At 39.4% G+C, this 25,361-nt stretch overlaps 1 protein-coding gene across 1 annotated transcript in view; it reads left to right on the forward strand.

Annotated features, from left to right (window-relative positions):
* The first annotated feature begins 659 nt into the window (after positions 1 to 659).
* Positions 660 to 25,361, forward strand: part of TMCO3 (transmembrane and coiled-coil domains 3) — a 38,294-nt gene continuing 13,592 nt past the window's right edge. Inside the window, exons 1-9 of the mRNA XM_054383452.1 lie at positions 660 to 693; positions 3,522 to 4,058; positions 9,084 to 9,263; positions 15,457 to 15,648; positions 16,464 to 16,592; positions 18,443 to 18,535; positions 19,589 to 19,775; positions 20,729 to 20,846; positions 21,425 to 21,620. Of these exons, the coding sequence (XP_054239427.1) occupies positions 3,612 to 4,058; positions 9,084 to 9,263; positions 15,457 to 15,648; positions 16,464 to 16,592; positions 18,443 to 18,535; positions 19,589 to 19,775; positions 20,729 to 20,846; positions 21,425 to 21,620 (1,542 nt within the window). The 5' untranslated portion in view covers positions 660 to 693; positions 3,522 to 3,611. The remainder of the gene's footprint in view (positions 694 to 3,521; positions 4,059 to 9,083; positions 9,264 to 15,456; positions 15,649 to 16,463; positions 16,593 to 18,442; positions 18,536 to 19,588; positions 19,776 to 20,728; positions 20,847 to 21,424; positions 21,621 to 25,361) is intronic.

Genomic DNA, 25,361 nt, shown 5'->3' on the forward strand with positions numbered 1-25,361 from the left:
GCGCTTTTGTGCTTCTCGTAACGGGCCGCCAGGGGGTGCTCGGACTACAGATCCCGCTTGACTCTGCGCTTAAAGGTGCCGCGCCGGCATTCGGTCACCGGCGCGCGGTGAGAAGGGGTGGCCGTAGCAGGGGTGGGAGAGGCCTTTGGCACGGAGGGGCTTTTTGGTACTTTCTATTACAGGCTACCGCTCCCCTTTACCTCCTCACCCGTCGCGTTGCTCTCCCATTCTTCCCGCGCTCCCCTGGCCGCTGCTGGCCTCTCTCCCTCTCTCAGGTGAGTGGGAGGTTGGAGGTAGGAAGCAGCGGCCGGGGCCGGTGGCAGTCTCCTTCCCCTCGGCGGCTCGGTTAGCCGTCGCCCTCAGCTAGGCGCGGTGCGGGTAGGGGCCGCGAGGAGGCGGCGGCGGGTATGGTCCATATTGCTCTGAGGCCGGAAAGTTGAATGCTGCTGCCGGAATCGCAGGGCGGGCGAGCGGACTGTGGGGCGGCCGTCTCCTGCCCTCCTTCCGCCGCCAAGAGGGGGCGGGAAAGGGGCTGGTTGCTCCGGCTCTCCTGAGCTTTCTGTGTGCTCCCCCTTCTTCTTGCCCCAGTCCGGCCTTCCCCGGGGAGAGGTACCGGCGAGCGCTGCCCGGAAGGCGGCCCGTGGAGAGACGCGGCGGCGCAGGGAGCTGCCCTCCGGCGGCCATCGCTTTCAGGTGAGTGCGCGCTGGGGCAGAGGCGTCCGCCCGGGAGTCACGGCAGCGGCCGGTGCCCTCATCTCGCTTACCCAGTGGGCCCTGAGGAGGACCTTGGATTGAGAAAACCGAGGGGGGGGGGGGGGGGGGGGAGGAGGGGGGCGGCGGCGGCAAACTGGCAGGTGTGGAAGAACCGGCAAGCGTCTTGGAAGAGAGCATCAGGGCTTATGTTGGAGGCAGGGTCTAGCGTCAGCTTACTGAAATCCAGTAGTACAGTACCGTGTTCAGGAAGGAAAAATCAGGAAGGTAGGTGAGTTGCAGTCTATGAGAATATAAATTGTGCTTAAAAGGGACTCTAAATGACAGGAGTTCCTTCTAACGTGATGCTTATCGGTTCCTGGAGAGGAGTGCTGAGATTTTTTTTTTCCTTCTCTTTACTTGCACTCTGAGGCACATGAAACGTTTCTATATTTCTTCATTATTCCATGAAGAGCTTTTGAGCACTGCCTCAGGTGTCACTTTTCTGAATAATTTTTTGATAGCGAAGTAAAAAACACTTGACTGAAACAAAACTGTACTGTCTGAACCACAGTGGTAATTTAATCTAGTGCAACAATGGGTAAACTTCCTACTATAAATCTCTCCTCAGAATTTAAATACATGGTTTGACATACCATGTAAGACATGCAGTAGTCGTTAACTTTCCAGTCTGCAAATGGAAGCTGGAGTACACACTGGGTGCTTTCTTTTCCCTTTCTTGCAGGAATAGGTTGTAATATAGTCAGTCAAATCTCTCCCCCAGATATATTAAGCAGAAAGGGTATTTATATGTGTGAAGAGATCACAGGATGTTAGAGGTTGGAAGGGACCTCTAGAGATCATCAAGTCCAACCCCCCCTGCCAGAGCAGGACCATAGAATCTAGTGCAGGTCACACAGGAATGCATCCAGATGGGTCTTGAAAGTCTCCAGAGAAAGAGACTCCACAACCCCCCTGCAGAGCCTATTCCAGTACTCTGTGACACTCACAGCGAAGAAATTCCTCTTTGTGTTGAGTTGGAACCTCCTGTGGTGTAGTTTATATCCGTTTCTTCTTGTCCTGTCGCAGGGTGTGACTGAGAAGAGCCCATCCCCTCCCTCTTGACACCCAGTCCTCAGATACTTATAAACATTTACTAAATCCCCTCTCAGTCTTCTCTTCTCCAGACTAAAAAGGACTCTCAGCTTCTCATAGGGCATGTGCTCCACTCCCTTAATCATCCTGGTAGCTCTCTGTTGGACTCTCTTGAGTAGATCCCTGTCCCTCTTGAACTGGGGAACCCAAAGCTAAAGGTAATATTCCAGGTGTGGCGTCACCAGGGCGGAGTAGAGGGGGAGGAGAACCTCCCTCGATCTGCTGTACACATTCCTCTTAATGCACCCCAGGATGCCATTGGCCTTCTTAGCCCCAAGGTAACATTGCTGACTCATGGGTAACTTGTTATCCACCAGGACTCTGTGGTCCTTCTCCACAGGGCTGCTTTTTAGCAGATCACCTCCTAACCTGTACTGGTGTAGTTTATTATTCCTTCCCAGATGAAGGACTCTGCAGTTCTCCTTGTTGGACCTCATCAGGTTCCTCTTTGCCCAGTTCTCCAGTCTGTCCAGGTCTCGCTGATCCTGCAATGATGACTGGCTTCTGTACTTGTGATTATGACTGCTACTGCATTACAGGGAGGCAGGATCCTTAGGCAGGCTGCTTCCAGTGTTTAAGACTATTGGCTCAGAGATCAAGGCTGCAGCTAAAGTTATATGCAAATACCTGCTCTATTGATGATCTACTGACATGGAGCCTTTGTTGTGCATTTTTTTGAATGCCATGCTTCTGTGAGAAATGTATGTTTTATACATATATTTATACTCTCTTTTGTATAGCTTTGTTCTGTAGTGGTTTGGCTGGGGTTCTTTTGGTTTTGATGGGCTTTTGTTCTTTTGTGTTTGTTTTTTATTTAAAGCAAATGCAACTTTGTCATTTTACAATAATGTTGGTACTTCCCTGTAGGGTTTGGGGGAAAGAAATTTGTTCTTAGTTCTGAAACTATGTCCTGCTTAAAAGCAAATACCACAGTTTAAATATAGATCTTCAAGTAGGTTCTGGGAAGTGAACTTATGAATGACTTGATTTTACTCTTCAGGGTTTTTATAATTTTATTTTAAAATCATGAGCAAGTAGCTTTGAAGTAAAATGCCTCAAGGCCCTGCAGCCTTTCAGGTGAAGGTCTTTGATCCAAACTACTGTGCAGAAGTCTAGAAAGTTTTGCTGTCGTTTTTTAACTGCAGAATTGTTTCTTTCACGAGTACGATTTATAATGCAATTTGTTTCAGTTGAACTTTTTCTTCGTTCTATTTCATACAGTTGAGTGTGGTAGTGCTTCTGAGGCTCTATAAATAATACATTATTATGGTACCATTTTAAAGGACAGGTTTGAAAAAATACAAGAAGTTTACTGATAGATAAGAATAATGAGTTCTGGTGCTAGGTTGAAGTACAGGCCATGGCACTGTGCCTTAGTATTTTTTATGGCTTTTTTCTCATCTAAGAAGTGCAGATGACTACCATGTGAAGTGACTAAGCTTTCGATTCAGTGTTTTTAAAACAAGACGACATCAAGAAAATAGTTGGAGTGTGGGGAGGAAAATCTATCAATAGCCTGAGGCTGTTTCTTGGTTTTGATAAGTGTTGACTGGAGACCATATACATACTGTTAAAAATCATAGCATAGGATGCAGCCTTAGGTTTGTTTTCTACATTTGTTTGACCTAATGGCCCAACATTATCATGTTTGATAACTGATTCGTATTATGTTGCAGCATGGTGTACGTACTGGAAATGCAGAAGCCACGTAGCAGAAAGCTTTGAGCGGTTACGGATTGTCTGTTTCCAACAGCAGTAAGTGAAGAATGAAGGCAACTGGATTTATTTCCTTATGGACGTTGGTTTCACTGCCTTGTGGCCAAGTAGCAAATCCTGCAGAACATGAAGATGTAGTAAAGCACGCAATAAAGCTGCACCGTGGGAAAGGAGCTGTTGCCACTCAGAGAAAGCAGTGGGTATTGGAGAGCTGCAGAAAACTATCTGGTCTTCTTCGCCAGAAGAACGTTGTTCTCAACAAACTAAAAAATGCTATAAGAGCAGTTGAGAAGGATGCGGGTCTGTCTGATGAAGAGAAACTTTTTCAGGTGCATACCTTTGAAATTTTCCAAAAGGAGCTAAATGAAAGCGAAAACTCGGTCTTTCAAGCAATCCATGGCCTCCAGAGAGCTCTACAGGGTGATTACAAAGATGTTGTAAATATGAAAGAGAGCAGCAGACAGAGACTGGAGGCCTTGAGAGAAGCTGCAATTAAGGTTAGTTCTGTCATGCTTATTACTAGAGTATTAATATTCTGCTTGTGATTTTAATTTTATTATGATATGGTTTCAATCTGTTTTAATACATGAAACTTGCATTATTTTGCTGTTTAAAATAGATTTTGAATGAAATATTTTTTAGTAAAACTAGAAGTAATTCTGGCGTAGAGGTTGAAACAATAGCAGTAGATAGTTCTTATTTCAAAACAATGCTAAACGTAATCATAAGAACTCTGGCAAATATTATGTTAAAAGGAAAAGAGCACAAGCAGTGAGTCAGTGCACATAGAGTTGCACTAGAGAAGCCAGTAGGATTTTCAAAGTGGAAATAACACCATAAATTTTAAAAATACTTAGTGTTTTTCTCCTCTTCAAATGAGAATTGCTGAACCGAAATCTAAAATTTGAACAGAAAAACTTCTTACTGTTTTATTTTTATATTTGCATAGATGTGGGTGAAATAGACATGCAAAACATGAGATTACTTGATTTTTATTTCAGTATAGCATTCCTAGCCTAAAGAGTCCAGGCTTGAAAAAGAGTTGGCTGAGATAACCAGGAAAAGCACAGATGAGTAAGTAACAGATGGTCACAAGCACTTAATGGAAAATTTGAGTTCCCATGTCAGTTTAGACCTGTTAGGGTGCGCACAGTCTGCTGCTGTCTACTGGGCTTGCTAGTACTCAAACTGTGTACTGGAAGTCTCCCATTGAGAGAGAAAATAGTTTAATTTATTTGATATTTAAATTGCTCTTTTTATTGCTCTACCCCACAATCACTGGAGAAATATATTAAGGATTTTCTCTAGGTTTTGTCCTCTAAAAGGAGAGACTGATGTTGCACAAGTGAGCAAGAGAAGAAAAGAAATACATATTTGGGATATAGCATTTGATCTGGGAGAATCTCTAAAGGGAATTTAAGAGATGTACAGATTTGTAACAGGTGAAAATGGCAAGAGATTGTGTACAAGAAAGCGTGGGGTGAATGTGGCAAGAAAAGCTGGTGGAAATTAGGATGCAGACTTGGGAGACCAGAGTGGTCTGTGCAATAAAACAAAGATTGAATTACAACAAACTTGGATAGGAAGTAGCATGAGTCTAGGGTTTTTCCAACAAAATGCTCAATATGACTGATACTGGCTTTTAATGGTATTGTAAAATACTAATCTATCCTTGAAGTTGAGAATGGTGCTTCCTCATTTTTTCACATAAAAGGAGTCCTGTGTGTGTAACAGTGTGTTTTAGATGTGTGTTCTGTCAAAACTTCTGCAGAGATGGATTGTGTAGGCTTTGGTGTTATGATATCACGGTATTTACTTGAATGAGCAATCTTTTACGCTCTTCTCAAGTCATATGCATGATTATTTAAACAATATTTGATGTTCTAACTTTAAAAAAAAAAGTCATATAGAGTAAAACAAAGGATAATGGGAAAATGCATGCCAAAAAGATTAAAATTACATGGTGGGTTTTTTTTTTTTTTTTTACTTTTTGTACTTCAAAAGACACATGTTAGGTCCATTTATTTATTTCCCCAGCTTTATTTTACTGTAATGATGGCTACTTTGGTGTATTTTCCATTTTTTTTAAACAGTGATCAAATGGAAATTATAAATGGATACAGAGGGTGCTAGACTCTTATTTCTGTTGAAGTATTTGAAAGTCTGGTGTTGGGATAGATACGTGTGTCTGATGTAGTTCTTCTGCTGCTGGGAAAAAGGTACAACGGAATCATTCACTGGGCTGGTGGGAGAAACAAAGAAGCGTTGGAGATAGTGTCTTTGGAGATAGTGTCTACCTTCCTTTGCTCCAGGATCTGTGCAGAGTCTCAGGAAAAAGCAAAAAAACCTCACCTACTTTTTATCAACTTCTAATTTCTTGGGTGCTTGCTATCCAGCCGTTGATGGGGAAAAATAAAGTAGTGCAAAGAAGCATCCTCTTCTGAATGTTCTTCTCTTAATCCCTTATTAAACAGTAGAGAGCAACAGCAACATGGTGTTCTTAACCAGTATTGACCAAGTTTTACTTAATGTTGCATCACTTTGCTCATGTGTTTTTAAGTGTTCCCGTCTTCCATTTAATGCACAATCTTTATCTGTAATGCCTTGCTTAAAAGATTGTTTGGTATGTACCTTAGATAATGTCTCCAATCCCAGCAGGAGTTGGGGAACAGTGCTGTAATGCGCTTGTACTTAATACATGGCAGGCTATTTGAGAGCTTGTCCTTTTCATGAACACCATTCTCTGTGATTGTCCCTCTCTACTGCTGTGGCACTGCTCTGTAGGTGAAAACAGAGATGTGACTTTAATAGACAACAAAACCATTGTGTTTGTTAATTAAAGGAACTTAAGCTCAGATTTTTCAAAGCTCTTCTAACTTCCTATTCAGTTAGCTTCTTGCAAATTAGAACATTACTTACTTTTCTGCACTTTACCTCTTAGTCTATTCAGCCTGTTTCTCTATTCTGATAGACAGATCCTTTCAGCCAAAACCTGTTCCATTTTTGAGGAGAAAGAATCTAACCCTTATCAACTCCATTGAATCATAGAACAGTTTGAGCTGGAAAGGACCTCCAAAGGTCATCTAGTCCAACCCCTCTGCAGTAAGCAGGGACATTCTCCATTAGATCAGAGCCCCATCAAGCCTGACCTTGCATATATCCAAGGATGGGGCCTCAACTACCTCCCTGGGCAACCTGTTCCAGTGTTCCACTACCCTCATGGTGAAGAATTTCCAGCCTTCTCGTAGGCTCCTTTCAGGTACTGGGAGGTTGCTATTAGATCTCCCCAGAGTCTTCTGTTCCCCAGCTCCTTCAGCTTGTCCTTGTAGCAAAGGTGTTCCAGCCCCATGATCATTTTCGTGGCTCTCCTCGGGAGCCGTTCTATCAGGTCCATGTCCTTCTTGTGTTGAGGGCACCAGACCTGGACGCAGTACTCCAGCTGAGGTCTCACCAGAGCAGAGGAAAGTGGTAGATTCACCTCTCTCGATCTGCTGGCCACACTTATTTTGATGCAGCACAGAATGTGATTTGCCTTCTGGGGTGCAAGCTCACACTGCTCATATCCAGTTTATCATCCACCAGACCTTGCAAGTGTTCCACAGGGCTGCTTTCTAGCACCTCAACCCCAGCTGGCATTGATAATGAGGATCGTTCTGACCCAGATGCAGGACCCTCTATTTGGTCTTGTTGAAGTGGTTCTAAATTACTGCTGACTGGGAAGAGAATCTGTGGTTCATACAGGAGCTGTTTTTTACATCTTTCAAGCAATGTCTGCTAGCAGAGAACAACGGGTAGGAAATGTTTTTTCCCTGAGGCTGTTTAAGAGTGACTGTTTCTCTTGCTTATGTGTTGCATAAGAACTAAAGTAGTTGACATTAGTCCAAACACATTAATAGTTACGTTTTTTCCAACTCCAGTTATTTTGGGAACCTGGTAATTTTCATCCTGCTGGTGTAACTATGGTAATTCTAAACACCAACAGACAGCAATTCTGTTATTACATCACAATCAGAAGCATTCATCTGACTGTCAGGATTTAAAAAGGGTTAGGCTACTATTATAGGCTGTATTGACTATACTTTTGTCTTGGCATCAAGCAATTGATTAAATTACATGCATGTTCCTGCAGGTTTCTAGGGTGGAAAAAAAACATCCTTCTATAAATGTTTTTGGAGGAGGGAACATTCCAGCTATTTAAATATATGCATTTAGGACCATTTTAGCTGCCCAGGTTATCTAAGATATCTGTGTGAGGTAGGTGGATAAAACATACAACCTAAGGGAGACCTATGTTCTGTCTAGTTTCTAACTGGGTATGGCAGGGCATCTAAAACAGAGACAGAAACTTGTGTTTTCTGGGAATTCAATGTCTAGGTCAGACTGATTGCATTTTTTTTGCCCAGGCTGTGTTTTCCCTTGGTAATAATATTTGCTGTCTTAAAGAAAAAAATGTAAGATCTCTCCTGTCTGAATATTCTCAGTATCTTGAATCTAACTGAAAGGAAGAAAGTTGTCATTGTGTTTCCTTATTCATACTTGTTCTCTCTCTCAATCAGTGCAACTTTAAGAGAATGTTGGCATATGAAGTGAAGCATATTAAAAACAAAAAACAAAACAAAACCAAACCCACTCAAATTATATTTGGTTCTTGTCTTGGTAACTTTGTAGAAGGCATAGTGTTAAGTCCAGTCTTGATCAATAAATGAAACTTTTCTTTTGTTCTTTTTTTGAACCTGAAACATCTGAATAGAAACAGCTTTCAGAAGCTTCTGTGATATTTTTACATCATACCGAACCACATTGGAATTTTTTCTTTTCTACCTTCTGAAGTCTAGAAATGTGTTTAGGAAGTCCTTAGTGCAAGTTCGTAAGAGGCCCAAACTGAAAAGGTGGACAGAGTCAAGTTTTTTGACTTCTGATAGGGAAAATGCTTCTTGGGAAACATAAACAGGAACCTCAATTAGACTGCTTGAAAGCTTGTCTGTACCTAACTGCCTTTTTGTTTTGTTTTCTTTTAGCTGTTTGCACTGTTACTTACTGTAATTTTTTTAAAACCATAAATAGACCTCTTCTCATGTTCATATAAAGAATTATGAAATTAAGGTTCATTGTTTTTACTTCTTAGTTTGTTTGTTGTATTTGGTAAAGCCATGCTTTCAAGGTTATGATTTCCTGCATACTGAGCTTTAAACTTTACATGGCTTTGAGATGTTTTCTAGAGTTCCTCAAAGCAGTTTCTCTCTTGTGTTTTATGTATTGTAACCTTGGGGCAACTCTGCTGTTTAGTGGAATAGAAAAGGTGATTGGTGACCATTTTGTTTGGTAGTGGCTTTTCTTGTCTGCTTCCCCCAATGAAAACTGGCACAAGTGAAAGCAGTCTTCAAATGCCATTATGAAGTCTATCTTGTTTTCACAATTCCATTTGTAAGATATGTTGTGTCAAAAGAAGCATGCATTTGTCAAATGTTTTTCTACTTGATGGCCTGGTCAGCACTTTACCTGTGTGTCATAAAATTGAACAGGAAGAAATGGAATACGTGGAACTCTTAGCAGCTGAAAAACATCAGGTTGAAGCCCTGAAGAACATGCAGCATCAAAACAAAAGCCTGTCAATGCTTGATGAAATTCTAGAAGATGTCAGGAAGGCAGCTGATAGATTGGAAGAGGAAATAGAAGAGCATGCCTTTGATGACAACAAGTCTGTAAGTGATGTTTTAGACTTAGTCTTTTCATTGGTATTAATTTATTTTTAACTGATACTTGCATTGTAAGGGCTCTTGTGTTAAATGGATGTTAGGATTTAGTAGCTATTTAAAAAAAAAAAACCCAAATGTTTGGCTCTGCAATTGTTTTTGCTTCCCTTTCAACTGAAGAAAGTAGTAGTAGATTGCTTGTTAGGAGTGAACAAACATGAATAATTACTCGTTTTTGCTAGTAAATTCTGTGTTTTGGTTTTTTAAATTTTATTTTATTTGAAAGTCCTTTCTGCAGCTGCTACTTTAACAGTGACAAGTGTAGTGTAGTCTTGTAGTCTATCTCAGTGATACAGACTATGAGACTTAAGCCACCTCGATGGATGGGGACTGTGATATTGAAGCTTTGCAGGATTAAAGAGTTACCATGTTAAGCATCGACTCCACTTTTTTTTTTTTTTTTTTGCTTTGTTGAGAAAGTTATGGGAGAACAAGAATCTTTACAGTTAGTTTTCACAGTCTGGGAAAAGATAGTGTTCAGGGTAAGGACCTGAAATATGCTTATGATACTGATTTCCTCTGCTTTTTGTACCTTGGACTATTTGAAATGTTTATTTTCTGATTTATGTGATGGACAGTGTCCCTCAGGTAAGGCTGTATCTATTTGGAGCTAGTAGTACTTATTCTAGTGCCCCATTGTACCATCTTTGGAGACTGACTCTAAATTGGTCCTGTTTACAATTTTATTTTGGCTTTTGCTCTTGGAAACATTTTGTTGATTTACAATTTGAGCGAATCATCAGAGGTCAGCACAGCTCCTGAATTCTGCTGAGGAGATAAAACAGTTGGTCTGTAGGAGAGAGCCAGGGCGTTTTTCAGTAGTAGTACTTAAAAAGCTGCTTTGACTTTCTCTCACTTTGTTTTGTATACACCAGCTCACACAGGTTGTCCCCAGTGACCTAGCAGGACCAACAGTGGGGAAGGGACAAGGTAGCTGGAGTGCCCTCTTCTGTTATGCTGGGTTATAATGGCACTTTTTGAAGAGACCAGGAATAAAGTTACCTCTCTACACGTGTTAATTGGCAAAATGCCCATGCATCCTTTTGGGGAATATATAAATAAACCTGAGCTAAATCACTTAATGTAAGACAAGAGTATTTGTGCACTTTATTATGTTATGTACCACCTGATTTCAGAAATTGCTGTTTTGGGAAATAAAACCCTGGAAAAAAACCTGTGGGTTTTTGGTTTGTTGTGGTTTTTTTAAAATATCCTCAAATTTATTAGTATTTAAAAATTAATCTGAACCTGTGCCATCTACTCTTGGTCTTCTAGTATAGTCTGTCTTCTGTCAGTTTCCTTTTCTTTTACAAAAGTAAAAATGCACTGCAATATTCTCAAAATATATTATTTTTATATATATTATGCAGAAAAAAACCCCACTTTCATGATTGTTTTAATCTTATAAGCATCTTCCCATTTCTTCCTAATATTGTTTCTGACCTATTCTGTGAACTGCACTAGATGAGGAATGTATGAATTCAATTACATTGCTTTTATATGATGCTTGATACTTTTTAAATTTTGGTGCAGAAAAGTTTGGTTAGATTCCAGGCATACAAGCTATCTACAAATGAACATATAACAAACTCTATATGTGCTTGGAGTTCCAGAGGTTCAAAGTAAATGTTTCACTGCTGATGTGTTTTATAAGATAGCAAAACTGTCACTGAGGTCATAACATTAAATTCCCAAGAAGATGTTAGAACAGATGTTGGTTTATTAGCATTTTATGTTTTAGGCGAAGTAATAGTTGTCTACAAGATGGGGACACTGCAGTAAACAGTGAAATCACTCTAATGTGAAAGTCAGCATAAAGTATGTTTTGCCTTGCAGAGCCAACATTTAACTGTAAGCTCTAAGCTATGTTTCAGTATCCCTGGAGTAGCAATGAGGGTATGGGAGAGGGAATTGGGAGCAGAGATGACAGACAGAAGAACAGTAGGATTTGGCATGTACTGTGTATTCTGATTTAGAAACAGTTCTTTGTTTGCTGACTGTATGGAAGCCTTTCTTCTTTGCTCCAGTATTGTGAGAATAATTCACAGGCACATGGTATGCAGTTGCTCCTGCTCTCTCCCATCAGCTGAAAACATAGAAGCATGGGTTGGTCTCTTAGCCTTGGCAGTGGGCACCTCCTCCTGGAACGAAAAATAGCCTTGTAAGCAAGGAGCTTAGCTGAATAGGGGTCAAATGCCTAGAAAAAGACAGGATTTGAGGGAGAAAAAGAGAGTGAAAAGATAAATTCCATAATTGAGAAAAAGAAAATAGCTGCTGGAGTGAGAGTTTGACAATCAAAAATGCTGATGTTTGAAGCAGCTATTCTTTTGTTTGTAAACAATTCTGCAACCATCACAGTTTGTTTAAAATGCCTTGTTTCCCTCTCTGATTTCTGGTGCCTACCAATTCTTTTGAGGCTCATCGTATTACACGTTGTACAAAAACAGGGGCAGAGGTCGTTCCCATAATGAAGCTTTTTATTTAATTACATGAAAATGTAAGGAGTGAAAGAAAATAATAAAAAAAAGTAGGTTAAATATTAAAAAACATAATCCTTATGGAACAGTTTGAGGAAGGTGCCGGAGAAACAGCAAAGGAAAATAGGAGGCTATTTTATAGATGGCTTAGGTGAGCAGTTTTCTTCACTAAATGTGAGAGTTGCTTAGGCAAAATGTGTTAGTCCAGAAAAGTTGAATATTTCAGTCAGTCAATTAATGATAGCAGCCTGTTCTCTATACACAGAATATAGGTGGTTGGAAGAGACCTTCAATGTCACACCGTCCAATCTTCAGCCCAACATCAAAGGGTCAACAATAAACCATATTCCTAAGCACCAAGTCCACATACCTTTGAACATCCTCAGGGACGGTGATTCTACCACTGCCCTGGGCAGACCATTCCAGTATTTGATAACCCTTTCACTAAAGAAGTATTTCCTCCTATCTAGCCTAAACCTTCCCTGACACAGCTTGTAACCATCTGCTCTAGTCCTGGTGCTTCTCCTCAAGGACAAGAGGGTGGCCTCTTCCTTGCTTCAACCTCCCTTCAGTTAGTTTTAGCGAGCTGTAAGGTTTCCCCTCAGGCTCCTTTTCTGCAGACTGAACAACCCCAGTTCCCTCAGACTCCTCGCAGGTCGTGTGCTCCAGGCACTTCATGAGCCTCATTGCCCTTCTCTGGATGTGCTCCAGCACCTGAGTGTCCTTCTTCTAGTGAGGGTCCCAGAACTGAACACAATATTTGAGGTGTGGCCTCGCCAGTGCTGAGTACAGGGAGTGATCACCTCCCTGTTCCTGTTTGCCACAGTGTTGCTAATACAAGCCAGGATACTATTGGCTTTCTTGGCCACCTGGGCACACTACTGACTGGTATTCAGTTGACTATCAACCAATATTCCCAGGTCCCTCTCCAAGTTGCAGCTTTCCAACAACACATCTCCAAGTCTGTAACTTACCATGGGGTCACCATGGTGTGACCCAAGGGCAGGGCCTGGCACTTGACCTTGTTGAACTTCATACGATTAACCTTGGTCTATCAGTCTAACCTGTCTGGATCCCACTGTAAAAATTCCCTGCCCTCTAGCAGGTTAACACAGCCACCCAGCTTGGTGTTGTCTGCAAACTTATTGAGGGTGCACTCATCCAAATCATTAATAAAGATATTAAAGAGAACAGGCCCCAGTACTGAACTCTGGGGGACACCACTAGTGACTGGGCACCAGCCAGATTTAACTCCATTCACCACCACTCTTTGGGCCTGGCCATCCAGCCAGTTTTTTATCCAGTGCAGACTACACTTATCCAAGCCTTGTGCCACGAGTTTCTGAAGAAGAATGACACTTGGCTTTCCTGAAGTCCAAGTAGACAACGTCCACAGCCCTTCCCTCATCCACTAGGCAGGTCATCTTGTTGTAGGAGGAGATGAGATTAGTCAGACAGAACCTGCCTTTCATAAAGCCAGGCTGTCTTGTGTGTGTTGTGTGATGACACTCAGGATGACCTACTTCATAACCAAGGTCAGACTGACAGGCCTGTAGTTCCCTGGATCGTCCTTCTGGCCCTTTCTGTAGATGGGCGTCACATTCGCCAGCCTCCAGTCAACATGGACCTCCCCAGTTAGCCAGGACTGTTGACAAATAATGGTGAGCAGCTTGGTGAGCACATCTGCCAGCTCCTTAAGTATCCTTGGGTGGGTCCCACCTGGTCCCATAGACTTGTGCACATCTAAGTGGCACAATAGGCCATTGATCATTTTCTCCTGGATTATGGGCGCTGCATTCTGCTGTTCATCCCTGTCTCCCAGTGCTGTGAGCTGGGGTCTCAGGGAGCAGCTGGTGTTGCTGACAAAGACTAAGGCAAGGTAGTCATTCAGCAGTTCAGCCTTTTCCTTGTCCTTGGTCACCGGGTTCCCTCCCACATCCAGTAGTGGGTAGAGATTCTCCTTAGCTCTTCTTTTGCTGTTAAAATATTTACAGAAACATTATAATCTATATTATCCCTAATAACTCTAGTCAGATTAAGTTCTAATTGAACTTTGGCCTTTCTAATATTCTCCCTACATATCCTTGCAAGAGTCTTGTACTCTTCCTTAATTGCCTGCCCCTTCTTCCATAGCCAGGAGCTTTCCCTTTTCTTCCTGAGTTCTACCTAAAGCTCTCTACCTAGCCAGGCCGCTCTTCTGCCCTGCTGGCTCGTTTTATGGTCCTCAGGGACAGCTTGTTCCTGTGCCTTGAAGATTGGACTTTCTTGAAGAGTGTCCAGCCTTCCTGGCCTTCTTTGTCTTTCAGGACTACCTCCCAGGGCATGTCATCAACCAATCTCCTAAACATGTCAAAGTCTGCCCTCCAGAAATCCAAGGATGTAGTTCTATTGGCTCCCCTCCTAGCTTCACTAAGAATTGAAAACTCCACCATTTCGTGGTTACGTTGTCCAAGATGGCCCTCAGCCTTTACATCTCTCACTAGCCCTTCTATGTTTACAAACAGGTCTAGTAGAGGCATACCTTGCTGGCTCACTCACCAGCTGTGTTAGGAAGTTATCTTCTACATATTCAAAGAACCTCTGTGACTGTTTCCTGTCTGTTGTGTTGTATCTCCAGCACATATTTGGTAAATTGAAGTCCCCCACAAGAGCGAGAGCTAGAAATTCTGAGCCTTTATCCAGCCACCTGTAAAACACTTCTTCAAGCTCCTCATCCTGATTGGGTGGTCTATAACAGTATTGGACCACGATATCTGCCTTGTTGACTGTCCCCTTGATTCTTACCCACAAGCATTCAACCCTATCACGGAGACCTTCCCTAACACACGGGGCCACCCCAACGCCTCTCTGTCTGGGCCTATTAATTCTAAAGAGCTATGGCTGTCCAATACAGTGCTGCAGTTATGGGATTTCTCCCACCATGTTTCCATCAGGGCAATAATATTATTGTTTTCTTGCTGGACAGTTGCTTCAAGCTCTTCCTGCTTATTGTCCATACTGCATGCGTTGGCACAGATGCACTTTAGTTTGTGTGTCACCTTCAAAAGAAGCAACAACCTCAACTGTTTCTGAATATTGTTAAAATCTACATTATTTAAAATGCAGTGAATAATTAAATCATTCTACTGTTCTCCCCTTTGTAATTACAGGCACTGAAGACAGAGCTAGGTAGAAACAGTTCTTATCCTCTTTCCTTCAAATTTATAGGATAGTGACTTTTTCTTGACTTGGAATGCTGTCATTATTTCTTTTTTGTGTGTGTGGGGGGGGACGACTGAATATATTTGCTTTATTTAAGGGAATAAAAATGTTACATTTTGTTCTAACCTTTTGTGTTTTAAATGTTATAAAGGTTTTCTTTAAAAAATATCAGATTAAATGCAATTGAGAACACTGAATTGGAATTTTGCAGCTTCGAAATGCTGTCTGTTTTTTGGTTTGACAACTTGGCTGAAGAGGTCTGGAAACCCCCTCCATTTTTAAATGTAGAACAAGTTATAGTCTTTTCAGTTGTGGATCCCAAGTTTTGATAGAGACTGTAAGACTTCTCTAAGAAGAAACATCAGTACTTTTGGTCAGTGTCAATAAATTCTGGAGCAACTTCAAGCACAGCTAATAGTTTTTCCCTTTTTACTGTATGCTTCATTGACTCTCTTTTCTTACAGGTAAGAGGTGTAAACTTTGAAGCAGTTTTAAGGGTGGAAGAAGATGAAGCCAACTCCAAAAGAAATGCTTCAAAGAGAGAAGTAGAGGATGACTTGGGTCTTAGTATGCTTATTGATTCCCAGAACAATCAGTATATCCTTACCAAGCCTAGAGATTCAACCATTCCTCGTGCTGATCATCATTTCATAAAGGTAATAATTTTAGAGACATTCTTGTCACTTGTTTTGGTAAGATTTCATCCCTTTAATTTGCATGCCAGTACTGATTGGCTGAATTGAACATAGTTTCAAAATTCATCCCTCTAAAGTTAGCCTGGCATTTGTGATTCTCTCATTTACTGGCCAGTGTGTTTCCTACTCTTAATATAATCTTCATGAGACTGATCATGATGCCACAGGTATCCTCTCTTTTTTTATACGATTTAACTTGTTGCACCTCTGGCACACTGTCCCTTCTTTTGGACTGCACAGCAGGCTGCTGCTGTGCCTGATGAGCAACTTGCATGTTGTCACTTGAGAGAATTGATCTGTTTATGTCTTGTGATGAAAAAACGGGTATTGGAAGATACATAAACAGGGGTTTTATTCTGTTTGTGCTTTATGAAGATTAACTGCATAGGGATTTAAAAAAACAATACGAAACCCCAAACCAAGCAAACATACAAAACAAAAGACCACAAACAAAACAAAATCAAAATGGATCTGTTTCACCATTTTCTCTTTGTACAAAGTATCGCCACCCCCACAATTCCCCAGGAAACTGTCTGCCTCATAAAATATATTTAAAATATTCAATAAATTGTTCAGAAGTCCCCGAAGGTACCAATTACTTACACCTGCCACAAAGTGTTCAGGTTAGGTTCCTGAAGTTGTCTTTTCATTTCGCAGGCTGTGTTCTACATTTAAATTTATGGTGCCATTTATCTTTTGAAAGATAATAGTCTGTGATTTCATCCCAAATTTGTGAGTCTGTAATATTAATAAATTTGTAAATCTTACATGTTTAGGATATTGTGACAATAGGAATGCTGTCTTTGCCATGTGGCTGGCTGTGCACAACAATAGGATTGCCAACTATGTTTGGGTATATCATCTGTGGAGTGCTTTTAGGGCCATCGGGACTAAATAGTATCAAGGTAAGTGTACGAGTTTCTTCTTGACTGGTTTAATTTGTCATTGAAATCTTTAAAAGTAGTTTTAAAAGAATAGGGTATTGCCAACTTAAAATGTATCAAAACAAGAAAAATCCTTAAACCTGGACTTCTGTAAAATGGGGCCTTAAAATTTTATATCTTTGTGGTTTTTTCTTCATATATATTCATAACATGCAATTGTTGAAAGTGAAAGCTGAAGGTTGTAAGGTTTTTTTGGTTTGGTTTGGTTTTCTTTAATCACAAAGCATCACATTTGAGAGCCAGATTATTTAAATGACATCAAATATTCAGAAATTTGCCAAAAGTCAGTGTTGGCAGTCAAGGAAGTGTTTGAAAACAAGTAATACCCTGAGTAGCGTAGCTTGGCTTCCCAGAGTTGTTTTGCATCTCTGTAGCTCTTTCATCCATCCCAGTCACCCTAGCTCTTTTCCAGTCCCCTGCCTACATTCCTGAAGTCTCTTGAACCTTTTTAGCTCCATCACGTGTACCCTGATTACTAGCTGATGCCAAACTGTGGGCTGTGGTTGGCCAGACACTGCACATGTTTTGATTAGTGGTCTGGTGTGCATTTATGGGTTGTTTAGCCAGCAGGCAAAACAAGAACACTTGTCAAGCTTACATTGAAGTGTCCAGTTAAGTTACATATATGTCTGTTACACTGATATCCCTGTAACTGCTTGGAGTTTATTGTTGTTGTAACCTCTTCTTTTACGTGCATTTTTGTTGAAAATGACTGCTGGGCTCAAAAGTAGGGCTGAGTAGAAATGGTAGGATTTCTGTCAAGCTTGTATTGGGTGAGGAGGCTGCAAATACTACACTGTCAAATTTTCATATTCTAAAACCAAGATTAAATAACAACCTTTGAGTTGTACACACACACAGCTTCTGGGTTGAGAAGGTCTGGAAAGCTTGACCATGTAGACTGAGAAATGAGATTGTAAGCTTGGCATTAGAAAGAGATTCAACAATGAATTTTCAGAGACGTAAAATCAGGAAGATGCTGTGGTCAGAACAAATAGGAGAGATTTCTTTTAGTGAGCTGCCTGTTTCCTGTGGAGCTGTGATTAAACGTTATTTATCTGCATAATGTTCATGTTGACTGGAGTCTCTCATGCATGCTGTCTTGTTTTGTCACTTCAGTATTTCATGAAGAGTTAAATGTTGGAGAAACTGAGGAGTCTGGCAGATTTTAATCTGGCAGGGAGAGGAGGCAGGCAGATTCTAATCAGGCAGGAAAGATGGTTTCCATCTTCATTTCACTGATGATAGACCGTCTTCTTCTGGTCTGGACTTTAAATACATAAAGAAATGTTATATTTTTCTGTTGTGACAAGGAAGAACACCACTTGTCCTGCTGTTGCACCCTTCTCTCTTGCAAGTGGAAAGGCTCCTAGTTGTATTATGGGCCACTGATGCATGGACTCTGTAGGATGGAGAGCAGAATACCAACTACAGTCTAGCAGAATGATTATACCAATACAGTAACTAGCTAGGAGTAACTTCTGGAAAGCAGCCCTTCTGGGGTTTACTAGCATATGCATAAAACACAACCTATTTAGTTTCAACAAGCAAGCAAGCTTACCTAGATCAACACACATTTGCATTTTGGGTGACCAGTGCTATCCAACCAAATTATCTAGTTGCAGCCAGGTGATGGGGAAAAATGTTTTAACCATAAAGATGCTGAAGGAGCTCCAGGTGTCATATGGCCAGCAAGTGAACTACCTATGGAAACTGTGAGAAACAATTTGTTTTGTAAGTGGACTTGTAACTTGTATTATAAGTAGACTGCTGTGCACTGATTTTTATTTTTTCTTTAATTTTTTTTTAAGTCTATTGTACAGGTGGAGACCTTAGGAGAGTTTGGGGTATTCTTCACTCTCTTTCTAGTTGGTCTGGAATTTTCTCCTGAAAGATTAAGAAAGGTATGTATATTTTTTTTAATAATACCCCATATTATAGTATTTAATTGCTAATGTTCCAGTTATCAGTTATACTTCAGATTTTTACGTCTCTCACAATTTATGGAAATTCACTTCTGCCTTATTTTAACGTGCAGTTGCTGTTATGGAGTGTCCAGAGATGGTTGCCAGTCCTCTTTTTAAAAAATTAAAAAATTAGTTGTTAAGTGCTGCAGAAAGAATGGATGATACACAGGGTACTGACTAATAAACTGATTCTGCGTGTATGTTAGCACAATCTGAAACATTACATGATGTAGCCATTAAAATTCAGAAAAAAGTTGCAAGTTGATCTTAATTAAAAACAAAAGTTATCTCATAAATTAGGTTGGACTTGGTGATCTCTGTTCTGGTTGATTCTGTGAAATCAGCTAGAATTTGAATAGTGGAAAATAACTGCTGCAAAATGTAAAGACTGTATGTATCTATGTAATGAGTTGTAAGGTTTTTTATTTGTTCCTAAACTGATGGGTTTGAGTTCATGAGACTCTAAAAGCTTTAACTGAAATGTGCTAAAATTTATGAGCATTCTGCTTAATCTGCTATTTCTAGTCTATTTAAGGTCAAAGATAAAACCCAGTAATTTAGGGGTGTAAATTGTTACTTCAATATTGTGTGCTCATTAGTGTGATGTGGGATGGTGGACTTGATGATGGTCTTTGCTACTTCCATTTTCTTTTACTCCACCCTGGAATCACATCAAATAACTGGCATTCCATTCTATGATTTTAATATATTTCAACCCATACTGGACCTTTGGTGCTTAGTTTGTCTGTGAGCTCTGAGAAGTTTGCCTGATTTCTGGTAATGAGCCTTCTGGCCCAGACTATTATCTATTAAGCATAATAACTTCAGAGTTTTAGGGTGTATAGGATGACAGTGTGTTGTTTCTGTGGCCCAGCGCTGCAGCCCCAGATCGTGCATCTTTAACTGCTTATTTGTGCTGAGAATCACTGCAGCTTATCAGTAAGAAAAGTGTCATCAGCCTTTTTCATAAGAACTTGTTTTCTTCCCAAGGTGTGGAAAATATCTTTGCAAGGACCCTGCTACATGACAATTCTGATGATCGCCTTTGGTTTACTATGGGGACACTTGCTCCAAATTCGACCAACACAAAGTGTCTTCATTTCCACTTGTTTGTCTTTATCAAGCACACCATTAGTGTCAAGATTTCTTGCTGGTAGTGTTCGAGGCGACAAAGAAGGTAAAAATGATTTTAAATATGGACTACTGTAGTACCTACAATAAGATCTGGAAGAAGTTTACATTGTAATATTGCAAGAGAAACCTTTTAAAAATGAAACTAAACAAAATCCACTGTTAAGTTTGGTTTACAAGTGATCATCCTCCTTTACACTGGCCAGTGTTATGTTTATTCTTGTCATGAGGTGTACCTTCTATTTACATAGTCAGTCCTCTTTGGAGAAAGAGAATATAGCCCAATCAGTACTCTCCATGTTAAGAATTTACTTCACTGAGAGCCTGGAGTCCTTTTAAGATGTTACCAGGTTAGACCATTACTACTAGTCTGTCATCAGGGCAGAAAGGCTAACTTAAATAATTCACATCCTTCTTTAGCAAACTCAGACCAGCTCAGGTAATCTTTCATAGCTAACAGCTCTTCAAGTACCTACATTCAAATGCCATATCACTACCTTCTTAGAGCCTTCTAAAATGTTTCCTTTCAAAAGCTTTGCCATCCTGCCTTCTTCCACTTAAACCTCCCTCATATGTACCACATTAAATTTCTCCCCACTCCCTAAAATACTCATATTCTAGTGCCTAAACTCAAAGTGTATATTTTACACTGGTTCTCCCTTGTGTCTGTTATTCTAAAGACTGTATGCTTTCAGTGAAGGAGTTCCAGCAAATGCATAAGTACTGCTTAACTGCTAAGCAAAGTCTGTTTTATTGCATAACACAAGCTTCATAGCAGTATTTTCTTTATATTTTTAACATACCTTGATTCATATATGTTTTAATTTAGTTACTGATGGGGTAAAACCAAACAACAACAAATAAACAGAAGGCTTTGAATGACCTCACCCCACTGAGTTGTAACTTAGCCTCTATTTGATTAAGGCATTGCTAGTTTTCTGAGTGGTGCAGGCATTCATAGATGATGAATGTTTCCACAACTGCTTTGTTGATGTACAGGGGATATTGACTACAGCAGCGTACTACTTGGCATGTTGGTGATGCAGGATGTGCAGCTTGGTTTATTTATAGCTGTCATGCCTACACTTATTCAAGCAGGAGTGAGCACACATTCCAGGTAAAAACAATATTGTATGTATCGTTCCTCCACCCACTTCCAATCAGTATGTAGATTGCAAATATGAGTATTAGAACACTACAGTTAATGCCAGTCCTGTGATAGATATGCACTCTGTTCTCTGAGTCCCCTTTACTATTTGCATTTGTCATGTTGCATGAGGATATTCTTTCTGCTCTAGCTGCCTTAGTTCTGTTCAGCATTTAAAATTTGTAGTGAAAACTTTATTATTGTGAAAAAAAAAAAAAGAAAAAGTGAATTTCATCAATTACCTCAATTACTTTGTTCTCTCGAGTCATATTTTTGTCAAAGAATGTATGGTAGTATTATTGAGCCTAGTGGGTCACCTTGAAGGTCAGTCAAAAAAAAATCTTTTCTGAATCAACATGAAAGTAAAGTCTAGGCTGTAAAAGAGAATGCTGGGCACTCAGCTGATCTATAATTGATCTTGTCTATTAATATACCTTACCGTAGCTACTCAGTTTTGAATATCTGTGGAATTAGATCTTTTTACTTACGGGGAACTGGTTGGAAGGCATGAGAGCACTTTAAAGAAATGTTTTGTTCTTCTCTTCCAGCATTTTCAAGGAAATACTGAGAATACTGATACTGATTGGCCAAATTCTCTTTTCTCTGGCTGCCGTTTTTCTCCTATGTCTTGTTATAAAGACTTACCTCATAGGACCCTATTATCGCAAGCTGCATACAGAAAGCAAAGGGAATAAAGAAATCCTCATTCTAGGAATAACTGCATTCATCTTCCTTATGTTAACGGTAATCTTGTAAATTAATAAACCAGTTTTAATCATGTGGTAGTTCACTGCATCAGTATCACAAAAGCCATCGCACTTTTACTGCATATCCATGCACCTCTGTAATTAATTATTTGGGTTTAAAATGTTTTATAACAAACCCCAAATGCGCTGACGACTCATGCGTTACAGCATAGATGAATAAGGAGAGATAAAATTTGAATGACAATCAGATGAACTTCTGCCGGTAACTCTTAATACAGCCGGTTAAATAATCATGATTGCAGTTTTAATTTTCAACTGCTTCATATGTTTGAAAACAATTTAGGATGGGTTTTGAGCTACTGGTAGTGGCTGATTGTGACATTTGCTCATAAGTTTATTTTCACTAGCAACATGGTTTTTATTATTAAATAATTTTATTTTTCTGTGGGACGTAAATAGTTTGGGATGGAGTTGAGAAAGCAGAGAAATGCCTTAAGATTCATAGATTTTTATATCCCTTTTGGGTTTGGTTAATTTTCCTCTGAATCTTCTTTCTATTTGTTTCTATCTCATGTTTCAGCCCTCTGAAAAACTATTCTGCTGTGGAACAGAATGTGATAGTCACTGGTAATGTTGTAGGCTAGAAACTTCATTATTCTGTATGTGGAGATCATTGTGTCCTCTGAGAATTTATGAGAAACATTATCCCCAAAAGTTCTTACACCTTTTTTTCTGGGAGTATTTGCTGAATTATTACAGGTCCAACAGAGAAAAACCGGTATCTTTCAGGAAGAAGGTGAATAAAGAAAGAAATCAGTGAGAGAGCATAACTACAAAATTTGTTGATGTCTATCGAATAAAAATGCCATCCCTCTAATCAGCCATTCATGTTTCAAACATGTTATTTAAAGAACAAAGAACAAAATTAGTTTCTCCTTTTTGCTTTCTAACTAGCAGACATAACATTTGTAGAACAACTTCATTAAAAACAAGCAAACCACAAAAGTTACGTAAAATATTATGGTATCATGGTACCTAGTAGCAATCTTTCTTCCATTAAAAATACATCCCATGTAGATTAATCTCATTTAATTGGTCATGTTGTGCCCAAGTCATGTATCAAATGTACAAGGAATTTGTCTACATGACTTTACATAATATATGTATCTATACAAACCTGAGTATGTTGGTTCTGCAAAACTAGAATCCTTCTTCAGCATGGGAAGCATTTCTGAAGGAGCAAATATTTTGTGTACTTTAAGTGAAAGTGATTTTTAAAGCTGATAAATAATGTTTCAAAGGTAACAGTACAGGGGATACTGCATGTAACATCAGCTAAACCAGTTGACACCAATTCATTCATTATAGTAATGCTGCAAGTTGTGATTTGAGCACAAAGACTTAATAAAAAAAAAACAAACCCGAAACCAGAACACCCCCCCACACACACACAAAACAAACCAAAGTATTTCGTTATCCAGTTAAACAGCTCAGAAAACATATCTTCTAAAAAAGCAATCCTAATCGGAATAGATACCCTGCTATATCAGGAATAGAAACATAGATTACCATCCCCCATCCTAATTTGAAAAAAATGTTGCATGTATTTGGAAAGGCTAAATTAAGGGTTTTGGGTGCCTGGTAGGAAAACAATTAGACTGTCATGACCTGGTGTGATGGCAGCAAATGGAGGCAAATTGCCAGCTTGCTGTATGTACCAAAAAGATTAAGTGAAAATGTAGTTATGTTACCGCAGTACTTGATATATGAAAATGTACATACTTTTCCCTGCATTGTATTAGGAATATCATTCCTTGTTTACCTGGAGTACTTCTAAAAGACTCATAACCTACTTGTGAACTCTTTTCTGTCAATTAAAATGAGAAGATTAAGGAAGACCTCAAATGTTCTACTTAATTATTTAATAAAGTTGAGATGGAGGTTTTTTCAAAGGCTCACTAAAAATTATTTCCATTTCCATCAAGACTTTACTTTCCTTAAAATGCAAGCTTAGAATTCATCTCTGTACTCCTGGGCAGATTTAAGTTCTTAAATCCTGAAGTTCTAATGTATGTATTTGTATCAGAGATGTCTTTAGTTTTACTGTCTTACCACATTCATTAAGCTTCTATGATAATTAAAGAGTTAGCAATAAGATACACATTATTAGTGAATATAGACGAAACAACTGCTGAGCAAATGGTTGAAATTCAGCTGGAACATGTTATAGCAGTAATGTTGTTTTTCTTTATTTATTACTATGGTAGAACATTTGAACATAAAAATCCAATATTCTAGTGAAAACAAAGCAATATTTTCTGCATTAGAGTAAAATAGGACAATGAAAGTGACTAAAATCTAAATTGTACTGGGAAAAACATGTAAATTTGCAACAATTTTCATTTAATTTTGACTGAAAAAGCTTTCTGTAATGTAGGAATTCAGAAAAGAACAGTGCAGAGCCCAGGAACTAGTAATTGTTAGACCCTGTTTGGTAAACGCAAAACACTAAAAATTATGCAAGCAGAAAGGAAATACTTAGATGCAAAATACTTTTCAAGTTTTGCTTATATAAGAAATTTTGCTGAGAATACCTTCCTGCTAGTAAAACAAATCCTTTCCAGTGTGTATGTGTGTGTGTGTGTCTACATGTGCACCCACACACTATATATAATAAGCCCTGAGGCTACAGATTTAGTTGAGAAAAAGTGTTCACTTACTGGTAATATTATTGGACAACCAGATACCAGGATTGGAATAGTAAAAGGCATCTCTTTATAGATCTAGATATAAATGTGAAGAACAGACTGTAGTGGAGGGAACGAGATAAAGAAAATAATGTAATTTTTGCTTCTTTTCTTGCCCTCTCATCCACTTCACAATTTCTGTGCATAGAGTGACCTCTAGATTTTGTAGGCTTGATGTTGTGTAGCATCTAGACTAGACAAGAAATAGCAAAATTTGACTTTCTATCTACCAGGTCTTTGAGCTCAGACTTAGCTTGCCATGGAGTGAAGGAATAGAATTCAGTTTTCATGCTGTGGAGCAAACCCAGACAGATGTACCATTTGCTCCAGTTATGTCTGATGCTTTCTGGGCAAGCAAGTTTCTTTCATTGCTCCTTGCCTGAGTAGTCATTCTTATAGCAGGCCAGTATCATCCAATTCTGATACAAGAGATTGTTCATCCCTTCTTAGATGGTAACCTAACCATGTACATGGGAATACTTTTTAAGTATAGCTATAATACTTTTTAAGTATTAGCTATGGAAGTTTTGACCTGGAGCTCTATCATACCTGGTAACACTTAAGAATAGTAAAAATGACCCTGACTTTATTCAAAGAGGCTATATTGGATCTTATTAATAGAGAACGACTTAGAGGTTTCCTATTCATAACCATTTCCTTTATGTTATTCAACTTCTCATAATTTAAAAACCTTTATATACATTTCCTTCTTCCCACTTTAAATTTTAAAATGGTGGTGAAAAGCCGTGAAACTCCTTTTATTTTAAAAGGAGTGAGTTGTAATGAGTGAGTGTTGTAATGAGTGTAACATTACAACAGTTATTTTGTTGGTTTTGCCTAAAAAGCATCTATTTGCATTAGTTGACAGAACAATTCATTTTCTGAAATGTCTTGCAACAAATGACAGACTGCAAGCACAAAGTTAATGATGAGCATTTGGTCATTAAAACTTGAATGCACAGAAGTCTAGGGTTTACTTTAGGTGGCATTTTATGCATTGCTTGGAGACTTGTTTATATTATTATTATTGT

Source organism: Indicator indicator, chromosome 1 (assembly GCF_027791375.1).
Source record: "Indicator indicator isolate 239-I01 chromosome 1, UM_Iind_1.1, whole genome shotgun sequence".
Lineage (NCBI taxonomy): Eukaryota > Metazoa > Chordata > Aves > Piciformes > Indicatoridae > Indicator > Indicator indicator.